The sequence below is a fragment of the Dermochelys coriacea genome, chromosome 9 (genome assembly GCF_009764565.3).
Source record: "Dermochelys coriacea isolate rDerCor1 chromosome 9, rDerCor1.pri.v4, whole genome shotgun sequence".
Classification (NCBI taxonomy): Eukaryota; Metazoa; Chordata; order Testudines; family Dermochelyidae; genus Dermochelys; species Dermochelys coriacea.
Genome location: NC_050076.1, coordinates 75,229,605 through 75,246,952, shown reverse-complemented (window position 1 = coordinate 75,246,952; position 17,348 = coordinate 75,229,605). Strand labels below are relative to the sequence as shown.

Below are 17,348 nucleotides of genomic sequence, written 5' to 3'. Positions count from 1 at the left end.
TGCCTTGCACTGTGTGAGCTGTAACAGTTCTGTGTATAGATAAAGGACCTTACTGTGCATTGCTGTTGCTCTAGCACCTTTTGTTAGCACTCAAGGACAAATAAAAGGCCAAGTATTAAGTCACTTAAATTATATTTCTGAAATGTGCTGTGGTTTTTTTGGCATTTGACAGGCAAAGGAAGGGGACCTGGTAACTATCAACAATCTTCTGGATGATCCCAACTTGACATCAAAGAAGTTCAAAGAGTGGAAGCTAAAGAACTATGAATTTTTCCTGGACATTTGTGAGTACAGCACTGCTCTGAAACCTCAAAATGGAGCCACTGAACTTGTAATCCCTGCACCACTGCTGACACACACACATTCATTCATTGAAACACATGTCTGACAGGACTAGCACCGTGAACACTTGCTGGGTGCCATGAGAAATCCAATATAGTAAACACTGTAATATTTGTAAATGTACTCAGCAGTATTATAAATAAATTGGATAAGAGAATAGTGCCACAGGATGCCTACTACATTGCATGAGAAGTATTATTCTGTTCTGAATTACTTTGTTTGCTATTATCAACCAACATGCTTATCAAGTTCTGCATTAGAAAGAAGCAGTGCAGAAGTGTAATGGAAAATATATACCAGTATATTTATTTAAGGACTGTACTAAAGCTAAGCTTATAGTAATGAGTTCTTACAACCATTTTATATATTTAGATATATATTATATGTAAATATATCTACGTATATAAAAGGTAACATAGTAGTTTATATTTATTTTTTAAAATACCCTAAAATTCACCTTTTCACAAATTTTTCTTGAAGGAAATATATAAAAAAAAAAATACACTGGCCACTCTTAGGGGTGCATGTTTTTTTCCAACCTTTCCAAGCAGTGGTAGCTACCATCTTTATGAAATTAGAGAAGACCAGAGTAATAAAAAAAGTAAACTTAACCACTTTCACGTGCCTTACAATGTTTAGTGTATATATCCAGAAAATAGACTCTCCTTTGGCCCTATGAGCATACTGTGCATGCCACTTTGATATTGTGCCTATTTTTAAAAGAATGAGCTTGCCTTTAAAAGGAGTGGTCATAGGCACACAAGTGTGGCACTGAAGAGGTTAAGACACAAGTAGAACAAAGCTGGTTGTTCACTGATGCTGTCACTTGAACTGACTTTTCTATCTACTTTGAAGTGTTTTATGGTAAAAGACAAACATCTGCTTCTGAAGATGGTAGCTATGGCAGTTTTCATAATCGCACCACTGTGAATTTAGTGCCACAAACCTGTGAGCCACAAAATTATGAAAATATTGTTATCTGATGCTTCAAGACTGAGAATTAAGTAAAAGATTCTTGAACTGATCAATTGTATATCAAACTGTCATATAGAGCTGGGTAAAGAAGTCATATTGTTCAAAATTATTCACCATATAATTCTTTATCTGTAGATACTTCATGAACAAGTTAATTGCAAGTGTTCAATTCAGTATTTGAAACTCAATTTGTATTAGTTAGTTTTAAATGTATGCATAAAATCATATGGTTTCTTTCTGTTCCCTGCTTAGAAACTTGAAGATTCAGGTTTTCGGAGTGAATATTTGCATTTATGAAAACAAAATCTGCTTTCCATAAATATTCTCAAATATGCACTTAAAACTCAAGTTTCTGCAAACATTCCTGCTAGTAAACTTATTTATTAGAATATTCTCAGAAAGCAATTTCATATATACATTTGAATAAATATTTGCAGAAAAATGTATTTGCCCAGTTCTAGTTTCACAGAAGGAATCAAATTGTAAAGTTCAAATTATTCGTTGTGATATGAAATAGAAAAAAGTGGCTCAAGGTGATAAATTTACTTACTTTATAGAGACAAGAATTTAGTGAGAGCATCCTTTTGTTTAGTTCATTTATGATACAGTACCTGAAAAAAAGGAATGCTACTCAGACTTATTTTTCTATCACTATTATACCACCATTTATTTGAACCATAGTGGACACAGTGGTAAAAAAAATTCACCCTGAAATAATTCCAGGATATAGTTATATTATTAGTAGAAGAATATTACTGACCTTTATATTGGGTTCTCTGCATCACACCAGCTCTTGAATCATGAAATCATTGCACTACAATTATAATTACATTTGGATAGAACATACAAAATAATTGCATGTAGGTCCCTAATTCGGCATAGCAATTAAGTCCATGCTTGGTCCCATTCAGGTCAATGGGCCCATAAGCATGGGCTTAAAAGGGTATGATCCTGCTCCTGTTTAAGTTAATGGCAAAATTCCCATTGTCTTCAGAGGAGCAGGATTAAACCCTAAATGCTCTGCTGAATAGTGATGGATTTAAGCATGCACTTAAAGTTAATCCTGTGCCTAAAGTGCTTTGCTGAATTGCAGCAATAATGAAGGTGCAGGGAATAGACCGAGAAAACCTTGCCATCACACATTCACCAAAATCAGAATTGTGATATTCATGCAAACAGTAAACACAAATCTGAATGTATTTACTATGTGAACATTTTAATTAGTGCACCACTGAATAGAAAGAGCATGAGAAGAGTTCTTATCTTTCTAACTTTTGTTCATATCAATCTATAAATATTATAAATATATATCTCACTATTTTTTTATTGCTGTCCTCCATATGGTGTGGGAGGAGTATTATGTATTGAAATAAGCAATGGTGTAAGGTGGAAAAGCCACTTTGAAATTGTACTGCATACTGTATGTGCATTAACAAGAAGCTATAGATGGTCACAAAATACTAATTAAATGGATTGTGCTTTTGGTGTTCTTACTGAGATTTTCTCATCTGCATTTTGTTTCAAACCCAAACCACAGTCTGTGCTTTTGTACTAAGATTTTAAAACAATGTTCAAGAGGGATTCCATTGTATTGTAACCCAAAGATCGGAAAATACCACTTGACTGGAGAACATGTTAAATGAAGTCTTCGGTAAACATTCAAAAGTGAACTTACCCTCTTCTTCTCAAATATTAATTGGATAGAGCTAAAATAGAAAAAGAATATATGTGCCTCCAAAAATAAACAAAAAATGGTAGCTAAAGAGACTGGATCGCAACCTTCATTTCTCAGAGGGTTTAGTATAAATAAAAGAAAAATAATCAAAGGTATTTCTGAAAGCTAATGAGTGGCTGAGATTAGTCTGGGCCATAAAACTAATCCCTCCCATGGTTAAGAGATCACACTTCTTTTGATCATATTTTCTTAAAAACCTTTCCTTGGCATGAGTCTATTCGTTTTGAAGTTCTAGTGATATGAGTCTATATTTTACTCTTGGAGAGCCATCCCCATCAAAGAAGCTAAAATGTGTTTTGGTTATTCAGGATAAAAAAAAGTGAGCTAATAAGGAAAATGAACTATTTTTCCTTTTAGTATATGTTGGAGAGGTTTTTCATGGCTGGGGTTGAGACAAACTGGGAGATAGGTTTGGAGCAATGCTTAGCCCCTAGAGCAATAAAAAAATTATTTTTAAGTCTAAAACAGTATTTTTATTCTTTTAGCTTTTACAAATATCACTAACATGTCAATAGAGACAAAGTATTTCCAGAGTAATTTTGACATATTTACTTACATGCATACAAAAGTCTGTACAATAAATAAGAATCGGTTAAAGCTGATTTGCTAAGAAAATGTCAACTAATGTATGCCCATCAATTTCTGTTTAATATTAGGAGAAGCAGAGTTTAACTTTCTAAACCAAACAAGACAAGACTTTCTATATTTAGGTTTAAAAAAAACACTTGAGAATAAAGATGTGGAGTTCTTTAAGTTAAACCAAGAAATTGTTTTAAAAATGTGAATTATACATCCTACATTTTAAAAATAGCCTCCATCTTTTCTAATGGATAAAATAAATTAATAGGCTGGTTAATCCAGACATTTTGTTTGACATATGAGGTCAGATATTTGGCTCTGTTTCAGCCTATTTTGCCTTCTCAGGCCGTGCAAGAAAGTCAAAAAACTGCCCAAAAAGAGGCTGTTAGAGATTTATCTTGGCATAGAAGAATCTCAGAATAAAACAATATAGACAGATCTACTCCACCAGCTCTTGCTCCCAGTGTAAAAGGTGTCATAAGGGCAGGGCTAGGGAACACAGCATTCCAGTAAACCTTGAGGCATAATGGCACTGAGGTTCAAATTTGTGCTCATAGTTGGCTTATCTCCTACCAGCCCTGAGGTTCAGGGAAGACAAAAGATGCCTTAGACTGAGCTATGTGCCTCCCCACTGCTTCAGCTGTGCCAAGCTCTGCTCCAGTGCAATGAAGTTTGGAGTCCAAAGTGTCTGTTGGATGAATAAATAAATCCAGCTTCCACAGTATCCATCTATAGATACTGTTGTAGATCTTATATATTATACAAATGGTGCACAAACCTGCATTAGCACAAATTGTTTTGGGGTTTGTGACCTATAAGCCAATTGGATCATATTTTCATTGAAATCAGTGGCAAAATTTCCTGATCCAAATTTGCCCTAACACTCAATATAGTCCTCCTGAAATCAATATGGTTGCACATGAGTAAGGGTAGGAATGGCGCTCCCTTGACTTCAGTGGTGGAGCAAAATCAAGCCCAGAATAAATATATAATATTTATTAGTTCATCAGAATTCCTGCCTGAATACTCAGATAAATCCTGTATTTTTATTATCTTCAACCACATAAACAATGTGTTTGGATGTATTTTATTTATTCAAATGTTTTCAGAGTTATCCAAACACTTTGAGCCTTTATTCAGACTTTCTACCAGTAATATTTTTAACCAAAGATGTCACTCAATCAGCATGGCTTTCCCGCAACTCCACAAACTTCAATAAGTCTTTTTGTTGCTAGATGCTCTTTTTGCAACTGATTGTATGCTTTTCACCAGTCACCCTCTTTTTTTATTATTGTTATCCTTCCATTTCCTCTAAATACAGTCCTTTGATCATCCCAATATCTATCTCAGTAGCACTTCCTGAAGAGTTTGAGACATTTTTTATTTTGTCATGTTATCAAATGAAAATGTCCCTGAATTCATTCTATTTAATAAAAAGAAATAATCAAAGGGAAAGAGAAGCTCTAACAAGTTGCAGCATCAGTATTCTTTAATATCATCATGTGGCAGAGATGCTGAGTCAGATTCTATCCCTTATCTCAGTTCCTACATGCAAAAGCAAATACGGGCCATAGCTGTCACACAAAGGGTGGAGACAACAGTATAGAGCTGTCATCATGGGTATCAGAGGCATTATCTCTACAGTGCAATGAAGATTCTGGGCTGTGACACAGCCGCTAGACAAGCCATCAGGAGGCTGCTGTAAATTAGAGTAGCGTTTGGCAGCTCTAATTTGCTTTGGGGCCTGCACTGACCCCAAAGTAACCTGCAATCCTGAGGGTTCAAAGGTGATTTAAAGTCATCTTTGCCCCCACCTCCCCCTGGGCTGCACTTTCTCAAACATTGACAGGAGATTGTTTCTTTCTTTCTCTTTAGGATTAAGAATCATCTTGCTCTTGTGCCAACTTTATGGTCCTTCTTTCCCAAATAGCCTGCCCATAAGAACCTCTTGGATTAGGATAGGTCTTATTGCCACAAGGCAGCCCTATCATTTGTTATCAAAAGACTCAGGTGGCCTCTGTGCCAAACAGAGAATTTTGAACTTGGAATGTTGATCATCAGTCCATTGTCAGAGCTGGGCCACTGCCCAGTAAACTGGAAAACTGGCGCACCATTTGTCTTTATTTTCTTTCTTTTTTTTGAACGGGAGTGAGAAGAGAAGCAGGGGAGGGAATGGCATCCATACAATTGATGCAGGGAGTTCTCAGGTTTTGAAGAACTTTAGATGAAAACTTAACTTTACCCCAACTCTCCTCTTTAATTATAGTTTTCTAGGTCAAAGTATTGCAATTTGGGGAAGGGTACCATTTGAAAGCTTTTACTAAGGAAGTTCTCCCATTATTCTCCAGAAATCTTGAGTTCTGACCAACCTCTCACTGAAGTCAATGGGTGTCTTACTATTGACTTTAAGGGGATTTAGACTGGACTGTTGATAGCATAGAGACTGGGAATGTTATCAGTGGTGACGAAATGTTGACATCCAAATTAAGATTCTGGCAGAAATTCCATATCATGTGCCTAAAGTACAGTACATCTCTGAGGAACATTATGAAACTCCAAGGGCCATTAAACTCTGATCCATTAAATCTGCTTTTGTGCTTCTCCGGTGACACAAAGCAAACTTAAGACCATCTGATCTGGGTCTCTGAGTACTATCTCAACATGCAATCTCCTGCAATCCTCCAGTAGCATGAAGGATGTGTAAAGCCCTCTCACTTACCAACACAGTGCATGTGCCTGTGAGAAAGGGAACATAGCTGGGGCTTCCTTACATCCTGGAAAACCCTAGCTGTCAGCCTCTTGGAGCTGTTGGAAGTCACTGTGAGACAGAGCTGAATGCCTAAAGTTTGGGTCAACATTTAATGGCTTTAGGGTCAGGGAGTCACAAAGGTGACAAAGCAATTTTTGCTCCCTTTAAACATACTGGACTTGTGCCAGATGCTACTCAGCTGCTCCAGAGAATCTGAGCCCAAAGGCTTAGCTGTCCCAGAAAACCCTGTGAGACTTGAGACTGTATGAGGTCAATTGACCAATGGTATAAGAAGTATAATTTAATTTTCAGACTAAACACCAATTTACTGATGCAGGTAAATCAGAAAACTGGGCTACTATCATGAACCCAATCCTGAAAAGGGTCAGCAAGGATATCGGGGATCTGCCTGCATGGTTTGTTCTGCAGGACTGGGGACTTGTGCCTCTAAAATGTCCACCACAGCACACCACAATTCAAACTGTGCAAATGTTAGTGTAATATCTACAAGGGAGAACTTCCTAAAGTGGCATTTAATTGGCTTAAGTTTCAAAATACGGAAACTAGGCATTTGTAGGGAAGACATATGGGGTATGGCCCGTGTCAACTGTGGCTGGCCCATGTCAACTGACTTGGGCTTGTGGGGCTCAGGCTACAGGGCTATAAAATTGCGGAGTAGACATTCGGGCTCGAGCAGGAGCCCGGACTCTGGGACCCACAAGAGGGGAATGCAAAAACTGGATAACAATGGCGATAGCAATATTAACTCAGCTAGGGATAACTTGGGCAAGGTGCTGAGCACTCTGACCTTGATCTATAAAAACATTTAAGCAGGTGCTTAACTTTTAGCACATGCAAAGTCCCACTGGAGTCAGTGGAACTACGCACTTGTGTAAGGTTTAGCCTGTAGTTAATCGCTATGCTGGGGCCTTAGATTTTTTGTGGACTGTTACTTTTATGTGAGGAGAGGCATTATAGCTCCTTTTTGACTCATCAGATCTTATTAAACTTCCTGCTTTTACTTCTTCTTCAGATTTTTCTCATTAAACCTCAGCTGTGAAGAAGCTTTCATAGGTGTCCTAGATTTCTCTTTGCTTTTGTCTTTTATCTCCTTTTCTACCCAAATAAATTTGCATACTGTAGTTTAGGCTCTGCAAAGATGTTGTCTTAACTCATACCACTTAATATCTAAATCTAATCTCAGCCATGTTATCCATTAGTGAGTGGAAATTTGTATTTCTTATTATTCTTATTATTTAAGTAACTGCTATTGAAATGTAGTATCTTTATGGTTGATTTTTAAAAGATTTTATTTCCTTAGCTTCTTATAAGCAGAACCAGTATTTTAATTATGATCAGCTCTATTTATTAATGTATATGCATCTGATTCTCTAATCTTAATATAACTAATAGATTAAACTTATTTTCTACATGTTACAATTTATGCCATACTTCCATATTTGGAAGGAAGATTAAAATTAATATTGTTTAACTTTTGTCTGATTTTGAGATGGCTCATATACTAATGCAATCTGGTGTTAATGAATATGTTACACACCTCATTAAAAAAAATACTGACTATATTCACTGTATTCAGAAAATATTTACAGTCATTCTTAATACAGGCCAGTGCTGGAATAAACCAATTGAACTGACTAGTTTTATTAAAATATGTACGTGCACTGCATGCATTAAATGTGACAGTTGAGTACTGTATAGTGTGCATTACAGCCACTCTATATGCAGTACTTGATGTAAGTGCTGATGTTATAGGAGAGAGAAAATAGGTAGAGAACTATGTTACTTGACTGGAAATGCCCAATAAACTTCTGTCCCCAAGCTTCTAGAGCATTGTACAGTCTGAGGCATTTGTGGGGTCTCAATACAGCTGTTTTTACTTATTGTAAATGCATGTGGCAGAATGTTGCAAATAACTTACATTTCCATATTATCTTGAGTCTCTGTTGCATTTTGTTACTAGCAACTACAAAACACGTCTTAACCAACAAATTCTGTTCGCTGGTCAAAGTAACAGTGAGACCTGTTATAAATGCTAAATTAGGCTTAATATCCAGTAAGGACTTCTGTTTCACCAAGAAATTGAAGCATTTCAGTCTAAGAAGCTAGGAAGAGAAAAGTATAGACAATAAGAGGAAGGCACTAGTATTAAGGATCCTTTTGCATTTGACACTGACGCTGTATTAATTACGAAGAAAATATCCTCGTAACACCATTAATTTCTGGGTCATAGATGACATCTGTCTCGTTTACTAAAGTAGATATTAAGACTTGTACAAATAGAGAGCCTATTTTAGATAATGCTTAAATGTATGACACCCTTGTACTATGGCTTGCACTTTACTTGCATATAAACTGTGAAGTAGGCTGTAGTAATAATGTCTTTGTATATTCAGGGGTTGAAATACCAAATCACTAGAGTATTATAATGCTGGTGTTCAACCTGTACTGTTAATCAAATCTGAACAAGCTCACAAAGTGTATTTTGAAAATCCTGCTAACTTAAGATCATTAGCAAATAATGCTATGGAGTCTCCATGGTCTTTCTTTTGTAAATATGAACATTCTTACTATTTCTGTAGCAATAGGAGGTTATAAACCAAACTTTCACTAGGACTGTTTTCAACAACAAAAAATTCTATAGCACCTTGTATAAAAATCATGGAGACTACATGATTTGTGGGCATTTTTGTTTACAGACAATGTGTATATATATGTATTAGAGGCAGAACTGTTATTTATCACAAAGCTATGTTGTGGTTGATTATTTCTAAAAGAAAATGTATGTTTTCTGTCATAAAGAGAAAAAAAGTATTTTAGTGGGAGCCATCCTGAAAAGAAGTTTGAAGATTCAAAGCTTCAAATACCAGTATGTCCATATTACAGATGTTTCAGCCCCACCTGCTGTATGTTTTCATAATTAGTTGTGAAATAAAACTGAGAGGTGATGATACAATGTCTATCTGAGCCAGGGAAGAATCCTGGATTGTATTACAGTTTATACATGGTTGGATATTTTGAGACTGCAATATAATAATTACCATCATATTTATATCTGAAGGTCCCTTTTATGAGTAGACATTATTTAGATTCTGTAGTAAATAAAGTCCTTCAGCTCACTGATGCTACAGAGATAGAAAATGAATTACTCTGGACTCATACAGGTAAAACTAAATTTCAACCCCTGGATAATACAGCATTTTTCCCGTTTCCCAACAGTATACTTAATTTTATACTTGTCCTATGTTGGGAGGTGATCCACTAATTTATATAGACTATGAATGTTAGTTTATTTTTCTTTTCTCTTTTCAGATTAGTTCTGTGTGAATTATTGTAATTGGCTGCATTTTTTCTATCACAGGTTATCTTTTTGTGTGTCTACAATGAGAATTTATGAATGGAAAATTTCACTGTGTGTTGCTCACTGGGCATATACCTCATGGTACATTGCACAGACGTGTAAGTTGTAAGTTGCACTGCAACATTAAAAAAGGAACATATTGCTCTTTTTTCAAAGATATTAACTTATTTAAAAGATATAGTCTGTACATTATGAAAAGGACATTTATTCCTCCTAAATTCAAAAGCAGCTTTTGTTTTGGGGGAAATAAGTTGTAAACTTCAGTTGTAAATTTGGACTTCAATAAACTGAATTCTCTGCACTTAATTTTGTGCTTCTCTCTTCTTTTATCTGTGTGTCCTATAATGTAATTTAAATGGGTTACTCAACCTAGGTCTCAGTCCCGCAAGAGGATTTGTGCAGGCATAAGGATCCTGTGTGGATTCAGATGTAGCACTGAGCCTCATTTTGTTAGCTATTATCTGAAACTTTGTGTGGTTAATATTAGGCACCCTGAGGTGGCTGTTCAAACAAGCTTTTTGGCCAAAGCTATTCTAATTTAATCAGCTTTTCCATTCGTTTCAAGTGAGAGATATTACCCACTTACTTAAATTAGTTCAGAAAAAAAGCCATCAAACGGTCTTATTGCATGCTCCACAACAGAAGGGAAGAAACTGTATGTGAAAAATACACCTTAATGTTTACTTTGGTGTTATCTAAGGACCTGATCCTGATTATGCACAAGAGTAGTTCACTAAGTACAATGGAACTATTCTGGTGAGTAAAGTTACCCATGATTGGCAATTGTTCACAGAATCAAACCCTACAGCTGTTAAAGGAGAAAGAGAGAAGAATTTTTTTAAGTATGAGTGATGGTGGGAAGATACCATAAAAGCATACTAGGTCTGCCACCTTAAAAGTCATTGGGGAATACTAAAGCATATTTTCAATTTTACACAAAATTGCATCTCACATTAATCAGTTTCCAATTAACTTTGAAACTGATTAGCATATGACACCAGATTCCTCTCATAAACAAGGTGAGTTAGCACTTAATTAATTATTTATTGTTATTTTCTATTTGTATTGTAGTAGCAGCTAGACACCCCAGTCAAGGTTGGAGTCACATTTGGCTATGCCCTGTTCAGAAAGAATGACAGATTCCCTAGCTCGGGTGGGTAAACTTTTTGGACTGAGGGCCACATCTGGGGGGGAAATTGTATGCAGGGTCAGGGCAAGGAGTTGGGGTGCAGGGTATGGGAGGGGGTGCGGTGTGCAGGAATGGGCTCAGTAAGGGATTGGGGCAGAGGAGGGGTGCGAGGTATATGGGAGGCTCAGGGAAGAGGGTTGGGATGCAGGAGGGGCGTGGGGTGTGACAGGGGCTCAGGGCAGGGGGTTGAGGTGCACAAGGGTGCAGCGGGGGCTCAAGGCAGGGGGTTTTCGGTGCACGGGGTATAGGGTGGAGCAGGGGGCTCAGGGCAAGGGGTTGGGGTGCAGGAGGGGTGCAGCAAGGGGCTCAGGGCAGGGGTTGGGGTGCAGGAGGGGTGCGAGGTGCAGGCAGGGAGTTGGGGGGCAGGATGCAGGAGCGGTTCGGGCTCCGGCCTGGTGCTGCTTACCTAAAGTGGCTCTGGGGTGGCAGCAGCGCGCACCAAGGCCATGGCAGGCTCCCTGCATACCTGCCCTGGTCCCATGAGGCGCTGCTCCGGAAAGCGGCCAGAACCACATCCCGGCATGGCCCCTAGGGGTGGGGGGACACATGGCTCCATATGCTGCCCTTGCCACGCCTCCAGGTACCTTCCCCGAAGCTCCTATTGGCCACGGTTCCCCGTTTCCAGCCAATGGGAGCTGCGGGAGGCGGTGCCTGGAGTCAAAAGCAATGCATGGAGCCCTCTGCCCTCCCCCTCACCCCAGGCCACAGGGACATGGTGCTAGCCACTTCTGAGAGTGGGGTGGGGCCTGCAGCATCGGAGGGGGGCAATCCCACAGGCCGGATCTGGCCCGTGGGCCGTAGTTTGCCCACCCCTGCCCTAGATACATTAATTTAAAACAAAATGATACACAACTTTTATTGGAGAGAAGGAAGCAATCTCTCAAAGCAGTACCACCAAAAAACAATGAGAATTAGAACATCTCAAAGCACAGAATGCTGTCCTTAAAATGAAGAATGGTCAAAGAATCGTAATCTGGGTGAATAACTTATAAATGTAAAATTATGTACAAAAATAACTGCATTCAAAAATAAAACAATGTACAACTTTAGAGCCTACAAGTCCACTCAGTACTATTTCTTGTTCAGCCAATCGCTCAGGCAAACAAGTTTGTTTACATTTACAGGAGATAATGCTGCCCACTTCTTGTTTACAGTGTCATCTGAAAGTGAGAACAGGCTTTTGCATGGCACTGTTGAAAACAGCTTTGCAAGATATTTATGTGCCAGATGTGCTAAAGATTAATATTTCCCTTCATGCTTTGACCACCATTCCAAAAGACATGCATCCATGCTGAGGATGGGTTCTGCTCAATAACAATCCAAAGCACTGCAGACCGACACATGTTCATTTTCATCACCCGAATCAGATGCCACCAGCAGAAGGTTGATTTTCTTTTTTAGTGGTTCAGGTTCTGTAGTTTCTGCATCGGAGTGTTGCTCTTTTAAGACTTCTGAAAGGATGCTCCACACCTCATCCCTCTCAGATTTTGGAAGGCACTTCAGATTCTTAAACTTTGGATTGAGTGCTGTAGCTAGCTTTAGAAATCTCACATTGGTACTTCCTTTGCATTTTGTCAGATCTGCAGTGAAAGTGTTCTTAAAATGAACAACATGTGCTGGATCATCATCCGAGATGGCTATAACATGAAATATATGGCAGAATGTGGGTAAAACAGAACAGGGGATATACAGTTCTCCCCCAAGGAGTTCAGTCACAAATTTAATTAACACATTATTTTTTTACAAGTGTCATCAACATGGAAACATGTCTCTGGAATTGTGACCAAAGCATGATGGGGCATATGAATGTTTAGCATATCTGGCATGTAAATACCTTGCAATGCCGGTTACAGAAGTGCCAGGTGACCGCCTGTTCTCACTTTCAGGTGATGTAAATAAGAAGTGGGCAGCATTATTTCTTGTAAATGTAAACAAAGTTGTTTGTCTTAGCGATTGGCTGAATTTCTTTTTATCTATCATTTTTACAGTGCAAATATTTGTAATAAAAAATAATATAAATAAAAAAGTGAGCACTGTACATTTTGTATTCTATTTTGTAATTGAAATCAATATATATGAAAATGTAGAAAAACATCCAAAAATATTTAATAAATTTCAGTTGGTATTCTATTGTTTAACAGTACAATTAAAACTGCAATTAATCGTGATTAATTGTTTTGGATTAATTATGTGAGTTAACTGCAATTATTAACAGCCCTATTATCAATATTTCAGTTTCAGTCAATATACATTATTGAGAAAAACTATACCAAGAATTGAAGCACATTTTTATAATTTCTAAGAATGCATAAGGGACCATATCTGAAACGTACTCAATTACTTTTCAGCTGTGTGTGCACATGCAAGCTTACACACAGCTTCAAGTTCATGACCAGCCTCATCATAATTTCTCATTAGTTAATAAAACTCTATTATTTCAACATTCTCTCATTTATGTAAAACAGTTTTATTAGCATACTCTTTGAATGGTGTAGTATAAGGTTGCCAACTTGGCATATGCACAAGAAAGACTCTATAGCCTCGTGCTGACAGCATCCACCCAGCATGTGGGAGACCCAGGATCCCATCCCTTGGCTACAATGATTCTTCAATTATTTGTCCAAAGTGGAAGAGATTTAACAGCAGAGATTGAGGGCACCATCTTCCCCCTCCAGAATATACCATACCCCGGTCATAAAAAGAAAAGAAGTACTTGTGGCACCTTAGAGACTAACAAATTTATTTGAGCATAAGCTTTCGTGAGCTACAGCTCACTTCATCGGATGCATTGGGTGCATCCGATGAAGTGAGCTGTAGCTCATGAAAGCTTATGCTCTAATAAATTTGTTAGTCTCTAAGGTGCCACAAGTACTCCTTTTCTTTTTGCGAATACAGACTAACGCTGCTACTCTGAAACCCAGTCATAAAGGTACTCTCCCGAGAGGCAGCATCTGCCTTCTCCCTCTCAGGCAGAGGAGGGAATTGAAGGGGGTGAGGGGTCTTCAACATCCCAGGTAAATTCCCTAATCACTAAAAGTTACGAGTAAGGTCCTCTTCCCCCATGGCTTACTGCAAGAAACACCTTAGGCACCTGGCTTCAAGTTCACAGCTGCAAATCCTAACCAGAGATAGGCAACTGCTTTCAGGCTAGATTTAGGGACTGAACTCGGTGAGAGCGGTGGGGTTGACTACACACTCCTCCCCTTGGCATCTCCTGTTAGCTAGTTTAGGCATGGTGCCCTCCTAGCATTTTGGTTTTTATGAATCCCATTCATAGGTGCCTATCTCCAGACATTTATTTTGTAGGAAACCTAACTCAGGTTTTGAGAATATTATTGATTTTAAAGGTGCCTAAAAGTTAGGTATGACTAAGCATTGCTATGCCTAAATCCCTTTATGCTAGAGGCTGGGAAGCGGAGTGGCATACAAACCAAGTCATTACAGCAATTTTACCCCATCTCATGCTACCCACACAGATTAAGCTGGTTTCCTGGCTGTTTTGCTTCATTGGCTCAGCACAAAGCAGCCAGATCAGACTGGAACACCCAGTTTCCTTTTTCTCTGATTAATTTCCTCCGGAAAGTCGCCCCCTTTAAAATGCTACATGGCAGCAGCACATAACTTCTAAGAAGCCTGAAACGGCTTTTTCTGCTTTATTCCTTCCCAGCAACTTGAAGTATATTTCCAGCTCTGTTGCTCCCCAGAAACATGAATGATTAAAGTTTCCGATTTCAGTGGGAGAAGACACGCTGATATTAATCAGTCCAGTCACTTTCATAGCTTCTGCCACCATGACCTCAGGGTCATGAGGTACTTGGTCGACTGTTCAAAAATGTATCCCTGCTCGGGGTTCCCTTTCACCGCGGACATACGTTTGGTAAAGGGATGACCTCTTCTTTCCCACGCCTGGTTTTTTGTCAGAAGCTGCCCTTCATTTTCCAGTTAGCTTCCTTACCTCCGCTGGCAAATGTTGGAGCAAAACCCCACTATTGTTGGTTTCAGAGTAGCAGCCGTGTTAGTCTGTATTCGCAAAAAGAAAAGGAGTATTTGTGGCACCTTAGAGACTAACAAATTTATTAGAGCATAAGCTTTCGTGAGCTACAGCTCACTTTGTTGGGTGTCACTCTGAGCCCCTGCAGCTCGTGAATGAGCGTATTGTGTTGCTACCTAACCTTTCAAAGTTGAAACTCAGAGGGCGGACTCCAAGCTATTAGATGGGGAAGGGCCAAGCGATGAGAAATGATGATCAAAACCTGATTACAGTCTCTCGAGACGAAACGCGTAGCTCGTTGCGCGGCGCGCGCTTCACGTTCAAGTGTGACAGGGAGACTCCGGCCAGCGGCGTCTCTAGCCCCGCCCCTCACGCTCAGGGGGTGGGGTGCGCCGGTTTGGCCTCCTCGCGTGCCGTACGAACTCGCCGCCGGGTGACAGGACAGGAGGGGTCACTAAAATGGCGGCTAAGGTGAGCGTCCGTCCCCGCTCCAACTGTCGAGGGGCGGGGGCAGCGGTTCTTCCCCCGGGACGCGTTATAGGCGAGAGCAGATCGGGCGGGGGCAGCGGTACCCCCCGCCTCCCTCCCACAGCCGTTGTCTGCCTCCAGTTCTCCCCTCACAGCCCGGGGACGCGCCTTCCCGCCAGGGATCCTAGCCGGCCTGCTCCGCCGACGCTTCCTCTCGGGGTTCCTGGCTGCGCGGGGAGCCGGACGCGCCTTCCTACGGTGCTGCGGAATGGGGCCCCCAATCGGCCGGGGCGTGCGGCTGGGAGAGGCATTGCCGTTGCCCTGGCTGGTCTGCACGGCACCGGCCTGGGATGTTCTCTGAGCCTCCAGCATGGGCGGAAGAGGCACATGGGGGCTAGTTCGCACCGATGGCCCAGAGCCTGTGACCGGGCGGCGTACCCACCATGGGGACGGTGGGGCTCCGCGCTGTAGGGCGCGTAGATGGCATGACATGGGTCTGTGGGGTCATAGTCCCCTCACTTCTTCATTGGCTCTCTCCACGCTCCTGTTGCGTCTCCGCCTTGGCCACTTGTAGCCCTGCCTTACGGTGGCTAACGTTGTCTTGATGACGGATGTATGGGGTTCAGTGTCGTAGACTTGTCTTGCTCATTCATGATTAAGGCTACGATTTTGTCATGGATATTTTTAGTAAAAGTCATGGGCAGTAAACAAATTCTCGGAAGCAGTGACCTGTCCCTGACTCTTACAAAAATGTCCATGACAAAACGGGGAGGGAGGAGGGCCCAGCACCCTGCCCTGCTATGGCTGGGAGGGACCCCTGCTGCGGCTGAGGAGCTGCCAGGGATCCCCCAGTGCCTGTGGGGACTGGGGAGCTCTGGGGGATTTCCCCCCCCCCCCCCAGGCAGCTGGGGAGCTGCGAGGGACCCGCCACTCCGGGCAGTAGAGGTATCCTGCATCTCCCAACCACCATGGGTGGTGGGGATAACCTAAAACTCTCAGCGGCTGCAGGCTGAAGTCATGGAGGTCTGTGGGAGACATGGATTCCTTACTCATGATTACTTGTGTATTTCTTAGGGAGTGCCAAAATTATCTGTTTGAGTCACTGAGTTTTTTCTTGACATTTTAAAATGTGACTCTGCTTGTAAGTGTCTTGTATTGAGTTTATAGCCGTAGGGAAATATTGGCTTTCCTCTTATGTTCTGTTTAATAATGCATTTAATGCAGCATTTGTACACACACCAATTTTAAATGTTAGTGATTAAAAATAACAGCTGACGGTCATTTCAGATAACCTCCCCCCCATTGCCACAAAAAAAGGAAAATGAAACTTAACACACTTATATTGCTTCATTCGACCAAAGCCCGATTAAATGGCTAGTGGAAACCAATGTTATAGTTTTGTTCCCTATGAAAGCTTGTGTACTAACTTTAAAATAAAAAAATACCTCTGATCTTGCACACCTCTCTGTATATGCTTAAATTGGTTTGTAAGATATTGGGTGCTAAAACCATGTCACAGAGTGAAGTGTGGGAATTAAGATGGCCTTAAAAATGTTGTTTAAGGTCTAGTATTTAATGGCTGGTCAGGTGTAAAAGCAATAGGTGTCAAATACAAATGTAAGCCCTTGATCCTGCAGTATATTGCATGGGGATGGACTGCTATGCCCACATGGACCCCCTTTGACTTCAGTGTGGGTTGAATGTGGGTGCTGCAGACTCTTCTGTTGTCTGTGTCTATGGCTCAGCTCCTAAGGACTAATACTGCTAGATAATTGTTTCTTTAAAAATGCCCTACCAATTAAAACTTCCCCCTTCACAAGTGGGTAAGGAACTCACTCTTGAGTGTGACGTTTTAAATTACCACTATTGTGCCAAAAAAGTTTGAGGTACTGAGGAAGAATGTAAAACATATTATTATTTTGATTAAATAGCAGAAAGACT

The 17,348-nt window shown here is 40.2% G+C and overlaps 2 protein-coding genes across 4 annotated transcripts in view; both read left to right on the top strand.

Annotated features, from left to right (window-relative positions):
• LOC119861898 (connector enhancer of kinase suppressor of ras 2-like) overlaps positions 1–10,065 on the top strand; it is a 479,757-nt gene extending 469,692 nt beyond the window's left edge. Inside the window, exon 25 of the mRNA XM_043492113.1 lies at positions 173–10,065. Coding sequence (XP_043348048.1) covers positions 173–388 — 216 coding nt within the window. The 3' untranslated portion in view covers positions 389–10,065. The remainder of the gene's footprint in view (positions 1–172) is intronic.
• Positions 10,066–15,235: 5,170 nt separating this feature from the next.
• The window catches only part of APOOL (apolipoprotein O like), a 47,187-nt gene continuing 45,074 nt past the window's right edge, over positions 15,236–17,348 (top strand). Inside the window, exon 1 of one of the 3 annotated variants that reach the window (XM_038416182.2) lies at positions 15,236–15,410. In XM_038416182.2, coding sequence (XP_038272110.1) covers positions 15,399–15,410 — 12 coding nt within the window. In that variant the 5' untranslated portion in view covers positions 15,236–15,398. The remainder of the gene's footprint in view (positions 15,411–17,348) is intronic. The other 2 variants (XM_038416181.2, XM_043491987.1) reach the window with 2 other exon arrangements.